This window comes from Marmota marmota, unplaced genomic scaffold, assembly GCF_001458135.2.
Source record: "Marmota marmota marmota unplaced genomic scaffold, marMar, whole genome shotgun sequence".
Lineage (NCBI taxonomy): Eukaryota > Metazoa > Chordata > Mammalia > Rodentia > Sciuridae > Marmota > Marmota marmota.
In genome coordinates, this window is record NW_025999891.1 from 1,674,263 (window position 1) to 1,683,036 (window position 8,774).

Consider the following 8,774-nt stretch of genomic DNA (forward strand, 5'->3'; position numbering starts at 1 on the left):
TTTTTTTTTTTTTTTTTTTTTTTGTGTGGTGCTGGGGATTGAACCCAGGGCCTTGTGTATGCAAGGCAAGCACTCTACCAACTGAGCTATATCTGCAGGCCTGGAGTGGTATTTCTAAAACAACAAAATTACAGCTTCTGGGTTGGAGATGTAGCTCAGTAGTAGAGGGCTTGCCTAGCATGCCTAGCATGCATAAAGATTTAGGTTTGATCTCCAGCTGCATAAAACAAAACAAAACAAAATAAATTATAGCTTCTATAGAACACAAATTTTAAAATACACATTTTTTTTTTTTCTTCTCCCAGTTCAGGGCCTTGTGCATACTAGGCAAGTGCTGTACCACTAAGCTATATCCCTAGCCCCCAGCTCTTTTTGTTTTTTGTGGGTTTGTTTGTTTGGGGGTTTGTTTATTTGGAGGCAGGATTTCACTGAATTGCCCAGACTGGCTTCAAAGTTGTAATACTCCCACCTTGGCTTTCTAAGTAGCTGAGATTATGGGTACATGCCATCGTGCCCAGCTAAAATACACCTATCCTTTGCCTTAGCAATTCCCTATCTAGGAATTTACTAGACAATTATTTTCTCACATATGTGTCATAACATACACAAAGAAATACATTATAGCATCATTTTTTTTTTTCTTTTTCTTTTACTAGGGATAGAACCCAGGGGCACTTAACCACTGAGCAACATCCCCAGCCCTTTTTTGTATTTTTATTTAGAGACTAGGTTTCACTGAGTTGCTTAGGCTGGCTCTGAACTCTCGATCCTTCTGCCTTAGCCTCTCAAGCCACTGGGATTACAGATGCGTGCCATCATGCCTGGCCATTATAGCATTCTTTGTGTAACCAAAGATTAAAAACAACACAAGAGCTGGGCATGGTGGCTCATGCCTGTAATCCCAGTGACTCGGGAGTATGAGGCAGGAGGATCACAAGCTCAAGGCCAGCCTCAGGAACTCAGCAACTTAGCAAGACCCTGTCTCAAAACAAAATATAAAAAGGGCCAGGGATGTGACACAGTGGTTAAGCATCCCTGGGTTCAGTCCCCAGAATCAAAAATCAAAAATAAAAAGACAATAAAGAACAATCCTCAAGCTTGTTGTTTAGGGGAAGGAAGGGAGAGAGGGAAAGGGAAGTTAACTGGGGAATGAAATTGATCAAAGTATGTTATGTGTATGTACAAGTATGGCATAATTCCACCATTATGTGTAATTATTCACCAATAAAAATATATTGTTCAGGGGCTGGGATTGTGGCTCAGTGGTAGAGCACTTGCCTTGCAAGTGTGAGGCACTGGGTTTGATTCTCAGCATTGCATATAAATAAAGAAATAAAATAAAGTTCCATCAACTACTAAATATATTTTTTTTAAAAAGTATATATATGTTGTTCAATGAAAAAAGCAAGATACTAACAAATGTGTACATGTTCTAGTGTTTGTATTAAAAATAAAAACTGTGCATAGGGATTGATTGTAGCAACAGTGTCTATACTAGAGTGGGCCTGGGGGACAAGCAAGAAAGTTACTCTTCATTGTATCCTTTCCATACATTTTGAATTTGTGTTATAATTTCATACTATGTACCTGTACAGCATGATTAAAATAAGCATGTGTGGCTAAGCAGGCAACATCTCCAGAAATATTTAGACTTTACTAAGGGGAACATGAGGAAACAATGTAGTGCTGGGATAGGTCTAAAATGCACCTAGGAGTCCTAAGGATATTTTGACCTGTGGAAGTGGAACTTAGCTTGAAAAAATCAGCTTCATTCTCTAATTTATGTGTACTTAAAATCCAGTGTCCTATTCCTATATGTATATTTTCTGGTGATGTTGCAGATTGGATCCAGGACCTCAAACATGCTGAGCTACAACCCCCAATCCTTTAAAAAAATCTTTTTTGAAACAAGATCTTGCTAAATTGCCAGGGATTATAAGTATATACCACTGTACCCAGCTCCTTTGCATAACTTTGTACAGGCTGACTATTCCTTATCTGGAATGCTTTGGACCAGAAGTGTTTTAGATTTCAGATTTTGGAATATTTGCATATACATAATAACATATCTTGGGGATGGGACCCAAGTATAAACACAAAATTCATTTATGTTTATGGATATCTTATACATATGGCCTGAAGGAAATCCCCTTCTTCCTGCAGGTGCATAAACTGGAGCCTGAGGCATGGAAACATGTGGAAGCCATATATATAGACATTGCAGATCGAAGTCAAGTACTTAGCAAGGTAAGAACTACTTAAAGATGTTGGATGTAGAAGTGACTTCTATTAGAGAAACCAGGGAACAATATCAAACGTGGCTCAAAAGGAAGTTCTCTCTTTTATTGTTTGCTGTTTTACTTATTTTATTTTTTTATGGTACTATGGATTGAACCAGAACCTTGCAAATGCTACCACTGAGGTATATCCTTGGTCCCTTTTTAAATTTTAAAATATTTAATTATTTTTTCCTGGTACTGGGAATTGAACCCAGGATCACTCTACTACTCTAATATTACTGTATTATACCCCCCAACCCCTCACCAACATTTTATTATTTATTTATTTATTTTGGTACCAGGGATTGAACTCAGGGGCACTCAACCACTGAGCCGCATCCCGAGCCCTGTTTTGTATTTTATTTAGAGACAGGGTCTCACTGAGTTGCTTAGTGCCTCGCTTTTGCTGAAGCTGGCTTTGAACTCGCAATTCTCCTGTCTCATCCTCCCAAGCTGCTGGGATTACAGGTGTGCCCCACCATGCCTGGCTTTTTTATTTTGAGACAGGGTTTCACTAAGTTGCCAAGGCTAGCCTCAAATGTGATCTTCCTGCTTCAGCCTCTCAAGCTGGGACTACAGGCGTGTGCTACTGTGTCCATCTATTTTATTTTGAGATAAGCTCTCACTAAGTTGTCTGGGCTGGCCTTGAACTTTTGATCCTCCTGTTAAGCCTCCCAGGTAGCTGGGATTACATGTGTTTGCCACCATTCCCTGCATTGTTTTGTTTATTTATTTATTTTTGTGGTTAGGGATTTTTTGATTAGAAATTGGATCCAGGGAACTCTACCACTGAGCTACATCTCCAACCCTTTTTATTTTGAGACAGGGTCTAAGTTGCCAAGGCCAGCCTTGAACTTTTGATCTCTTGGCCTCCCAATTAGCAGGGATCATAGGCATGTGCCACTATGCCCAGTTTATTTGTTTTATTTTTAAAGTTAGAATTTAGAATTCCCCCCTTGTCTTGAGTTGGGGATGCCACTGGGGAAATAGCAGCCCAAATTTATGTGTCCTGTTTGGCCTCTGGAAGTTATTATTAGACAGTGTAGATGCCATTGGTAGAGTGTTTTGACCTGCTGAAATGATGTTTAACCTGAAAAATCAAGGCACTAGTTTTCAGATTTATTTTTTGAATCCAGTAATTTTAAAACATTTATTGCCTGTTTGGAGTACCCTCTTAGGTTCTGTATGTTCCCAATGAGAGGAACAGAATATAGGAAAAGACTTATCTCCTGTCTTAAGAAGCTGGTAGTAGCTTTTCAGAGTAACAAATATTTTAGCTGGAAAAGGTTGGTCCACTACTAGACCACAGCTTGAAGAGACAAGAACCAGGTCTGTCCAGCTTGTTTACCCTTGTGCTCCCAGGAAGTATCTATTTAGGGAATAGAAGGGTTTGATGCCCCTTCACTCATTACTGCTCTTTTTTGACAGAGAACTTGTTGGAATCATGAGACAGGAATTTAACTCTGCCCATTGATAGGGAGTAAATGTTTGCTTTTTTGTATCCAGGGGTCTGATACCTCTTTCCTGTGGTCACTGTGTGCACTTTAGATAATTCACTTTGTGCATTTCCAAAAAGATAAGAAAACCATCTTGTGCTTCCTTGCTAACATCCCTACCCCGTGCTCAAAAGATTGGTTAATTTTTCAAAAAGCTTTTAACTGAAGTATGACTAGCCAGATGAATATGTCATAAATGTACAGCCTGATGAATTTTCTCAAACTGAACATACCCAAGTATTTCTCAAACACTAAACTAGCAAAAACTAAGGTTTTTTGACTATTTTGTCAACTCTGGTTCTAAGAGTAGAAGGAGACCTGGAGATGTAGCTTAGTGTAGAGTGCCTGCCTAGCATGCACCAGGCCCTGAATTCAGTTCCCAGTACCACAAAAAAAAAAAGAGTGTCTGTGTGTGAAAGGAAGGTAGTGGTAGGGTAGAGGTTTTTATTTTTATTTTGAATACACAAATAATCCCCATAGTTTGGGAAAAGACTGTGTGTGCAGGTATGTGTGTGTGTGTGTGTGTGTGATATTATCTTTGTTATTTTCATCAAGTAAATACTAAGATAGTATACTAAGTTTGCTTTTCCTGAGCCCACATTAGTCAATGTGGAGTTCCAGCTCAAAATTAAACTTTTGTTGTGATTAATTAACACAGAGAATTGATTGTATTATGAATCAGTGATGTTGGGGAGGGAGGAATGGAAAGAGATTATCAATGACTAAGTTGTAGTATGTAGGATAAGAGGTTCTGGCGTGCACAGTAGAATGACTATGGATAATGATAGTGTATTGTATATCTCGAAAAACTAGAAGAAAGGAGTTTGAATTTTTTTTTTTTGCAGGGGTGGGTGGGTACTGGGGATTGAACTCAGCAGCACCCAACCACTGAGCCACATCTCCAGCCCTATTTTGTATTTTGATTAGAGACAGGGTCTCACTGAGTTGCTTAATGCTTCACAGTTGCTGAGGCTGGCTTTGAATTTGAGATCCTCCTGCCTCAGCTTCCTCAGCCCTGGGATTATAGGCATGTGGTACTGTGACCAGCCCGCTTGAATGTTTTGACCATAAAGAAATTATACATGTTTAAGGACCTAGATAGGTTCAATCTGATTCAAACATTACAGTATACAGTGTATCAATATCACATGGCATCCATAAATATGTGTAATTTTATGTTTTTATGCATCAGATTAAAATTTTAGTTTAAATTTAAAAATTAAATAAGTCAGTGAAGTGAGACTGACCAGTAATGTTCACAAGGATAGGTCCTAGACAGTGAACGCTTCTAATAGTAATTTTATTAAAACAAGTGGAGATTAGACAAGATTTCAGAAATGACGGCCAGTTGTCCTGAGCTATGGCTATGTTTTAAAATTACCTTCAGGGATTACAAAGAAAGAAAGCAAATCCATGCTGCTGTCCTCACCTGCAGATATTTTAGTCACTAGGTTTTAGGTAGGGTGACCCAGAAATCTGTATCTTGAAAGTCTTCCCTGACAATTTGGATACTTACCCAGGTTTGAAAATCTGTCTTAAAATTGGAAATACGTGCCTGCTCAGAAAATCTGGTGACAGTTTTATACTGGTAAAATTGAAAACAAACCCTGGCAGAAAACAATTACATGGAATTCTGCTCTAAGGCAAATGTAAACAGTTCTACATCTTGTTTATAACATTTTCCCCTATTTGCTATATGCCAGCAGCATCAAGACCTGATATGAAGTATACTTTAATGAAAATCTGACATCTTCCTCTCTCCTTCTCTCTTTTTCCCTTCCCCTCTAACCCTTATTCCACAACTTCTCAGGATTACAAGGCAGAGGAAGACCCTGCAAAATTTAAATCTGTCAAAACAGGCCGCGGACCCTTGGGCCCAAATTGGAAGGTGCAGTTCACATCTTTACCACCAGGGGGCCGGGCACAGAGTGGGTGGGCCTCCCCATGGAGGAGGGAATGGCTGGGGCTGGTCTACCCTACAGCCTAAGGTCTTTCCTCTTAGTTACTGGCTTGCCTCTGGCTGTGTTTCTAATGCAGCAAGAACTTGTAAATCAGAAAGACTGCCCATATATGTGTGCATACAAACTGGTTACTGTCAAGTTCAAGTGGTGGGGCCTGCAGAACAAAGTGGAAAATTTTATACATAAGGTAAGTGACAAGGGTGACAAGGTGAGGGGTGTGTGTGGTGTGTGTGTGGTGGATGTTTGGCCCAACAAGAAAAGATCATACGACACACGGTGACCTGTGTTATAGGTTGCCAGCATAATAATATTTCACAGTTTAATTTTTTAGATCCCCATTTTCCCTTGCATGTAACTGTCTTACAGTTTAATGTTGTCCATCTCAGGGCATCACATGCAACAGGGAAGGAAACCAAGGAAAAAGAAGGAAACAGAAAGGGTCTTGCTGTGATTGAACTAAAAATAAAACTCAGTCTCTCTTTTCTTGAAGCCAAAAGGCAAGAGGTACTGTGAGCCAAATTCTCTAGTGCCCTAAGTTACTCAACTGGGCAGACCTAAGCAATTTTATAGTCTTTTAATTCTCTGAATTAGACACATACTCTTGGGTCACAATTCATAGCTGTTGGCCAGTTAAAACCTGGCATTAGGGGCTGGGGATGTGGCTCAAGCGGTAGCACGCTTGCCTGGCATGCGTGCGGTCTAGGTTCGGTCCTCAGCACCACATACAAACAAAGATGTTGTGTCCGCCAAAAGCTAAAAAATAAATTAAAACAAAACAAAACACCTAGCATTAGGCACCAAAGATAAGGAGGAAGTCTGACAGTTGCTTGGAGGCCTTAGTTTGACTAGGAGCATGATCATAGGCTGCCTGTTGATAGTATTTGGGGCAAGGGGCCTAGCTGCAAAGTAGGCATCTATCCTTTCTTGGGGGCTCCCTCATGCTTGAAGCCTTACCTGTTTAACACATGAAGGCAAAGGTCACTGACCTATGGCTAATCCAGATAAGTCATCCAGATATCACTCCTCCCCAGTAAAATATGGTTGTTAGCATGGAGATTGTGGCGAGGAGGGCGGTAGCAGTGGCTTTCCTCTTCTTGTTCTAACTTGGTTCCCTCCTTTTTATAGCAAGAGAAGCGTCTGTTTACAAATTTCCACAGGCAGCTGTTCTGTTGGCTTGATAAGTGGGTTGATCTGACCATGGACGACATTCGAAGGATGGAAGAAGAGACGAAGAGACAGCTAGATGAGGTGAGTGGGATCCCAGGGGAGACTCTGCAGCTCTCAGAGAAATCTGTGAATATTAGGGAAACTGTCATTCTGGGACACTTCACTAAGGGCCACTGCCCTGTAGTTCTAGTCTGCTAAAGGTAAGATGAATTACCAGGCAATATGGGAACCACAGGGAAGAAAATAGCCCATGTTCTTGAATGTGAAGTCTAGTTAAGGTCTTGGCATATCCATAGAGACAAATAAGGTCATCTATGCCAAGTGCCAAGGGAATGATACAGTCACTATAGTGACTTCAGAGCCAGGTGAAGGATCATGCTGAGCTGCAGAGTTGGAGGTGACCCTGGTAGGAGGCAAGTTGGGCTGAACCACAAATACCACCCACAATACCCACAGAGGACAGCAATAGCACTCACAGAAGCTCATTGCTCTGTATGGTTGTTTTGAGCTAATTTTAGAGTTTGGAGCTTTTGCTTTTTTTTTTTTGGCCTTGGCATAGAAGAAGGGCTATCTACTTCATGGAATCTGGAGATCCAGCCCTTATACCTCATTTAGGGAGGTTTCCCTGAGAAGCCTATTTAGAGGGGGTGGTCAGTGAATAACAGGCACTCTCCCCTGTGTGCTAAGCACTGTTCTAGGGGCTTTTACATACACCACCTAGTGCCATCATCACAAGTCCTATGAGGAGGCACTGTCAACTGTCAGCCAAGGGAAGAGGCTCTGGGAGCTCAGTGTGGCTGTGCTGGGTCTGCAGGTGATAGAGGCAGCAGGAAAGCCCAATGTGTGACCCAAAGCCACAGCTTTTTTTTTTTTTTTTTTTTTTTTTTTAATCACTGGCCAGCTGTGTGACTTTATTTATTTCATTTGTGTGTGTATGGCGCTGGGATTGAACTCAGAGCCTTGTGCCTGCAAGGCAAGCCCTCTACCAACTGAGCTATATCCCCAGCCCCCATAAACCAAGCCACAGCTTTATAGCAATACAAATGACATGAAAATGTATGCTCTGAAATCTTAATCTTCTTTTGTAGCAGATAGTACATATGCTTCAATCTGCTTAGCATATTCAAACTAGATGTATCTTTTGATAACACTTGAAGAAACATATCAGTAGAAAATTGGGCAAAGGATATGAATAGGCAAGTAAAAACCCATATTTTGAGAACGTGTATGAAAATTATTGAAATACACTACTAATTAAAGAAGTGAAATTTGAGATAATCATGAGGTAACAATTTTTACTTGGCAAAGGCATAAAAGATAATTTCTAAGTTGGAAATTATCACTTATCAAGGTATATGAAAATGAATTCAGGATCTAAATTGCTGTAACTTTTTCATTAACATGTACATTAAAGCATGTTTATTTTCTTTGATCCAGTTTTTCTTCAAGAATTATATCTGACAGAAATAATCTGACAATATTTCTACCTCACTGCTTTTAACATCAAACAGTTGAAAATGCTATAATTGCCCAGCAACAGATTAAAAAAATTGATGAATTATGGAATATCCATATAAAGAAATATTAATGATTTTTAATTTTCTTTGATTTGGGAAAGAGTCTCAATATCATGACCATCCAAAAAAGAAGATTTCATAATAGTGAGCAAAGTATAATTTTTAATTAAAATATTTTGAAATATATGTATCAAAGTTTTACATTAAGCATTTCTATGACTACGTATTTTCTGTGTTAATTTTTTTTGCAAGGGCTTTATTGGAATATAATTCACACACTTGCATTACTTTTACATTTCTTTTGTTAGGCTTAGCCAGGGGTATGTTTATAGCTGTTACAATTATTGTTTTATA

General features: G+C 39.6%; 1 protein-coding gene across 1 annotated transcript in view; it reads left to right on the forward strand.

The window, feature by feature from the left end:
• Positions 1-8,774, forward strand: part of Pitpna (phosphatidylinositol transfer protein alpha) — a 38,684-nt gene that overhangs the window by 20,591 nt on the left and 9,319 nt on the right. Inside the window, exons 7-10 of the mRNA XM_015501025.1 lie at positions 2,164-2,247; positions 5,586-5,663; positions 5,813-5,923; positions 6,862-6,984. Coding sequence (XP_015356511.1) covers positions 2,164-2,247; positions 5,586-5,663; positions 5,813-5,923; positions 6,862-6,984 — 396 coding nt within the window. The remainder of the gene's footprint in view (positions 1-2,163; positions 2,248-5,585; positions 5,664-5,812; positions 5,924-6,861; positions 6,985-8,774) is intronic.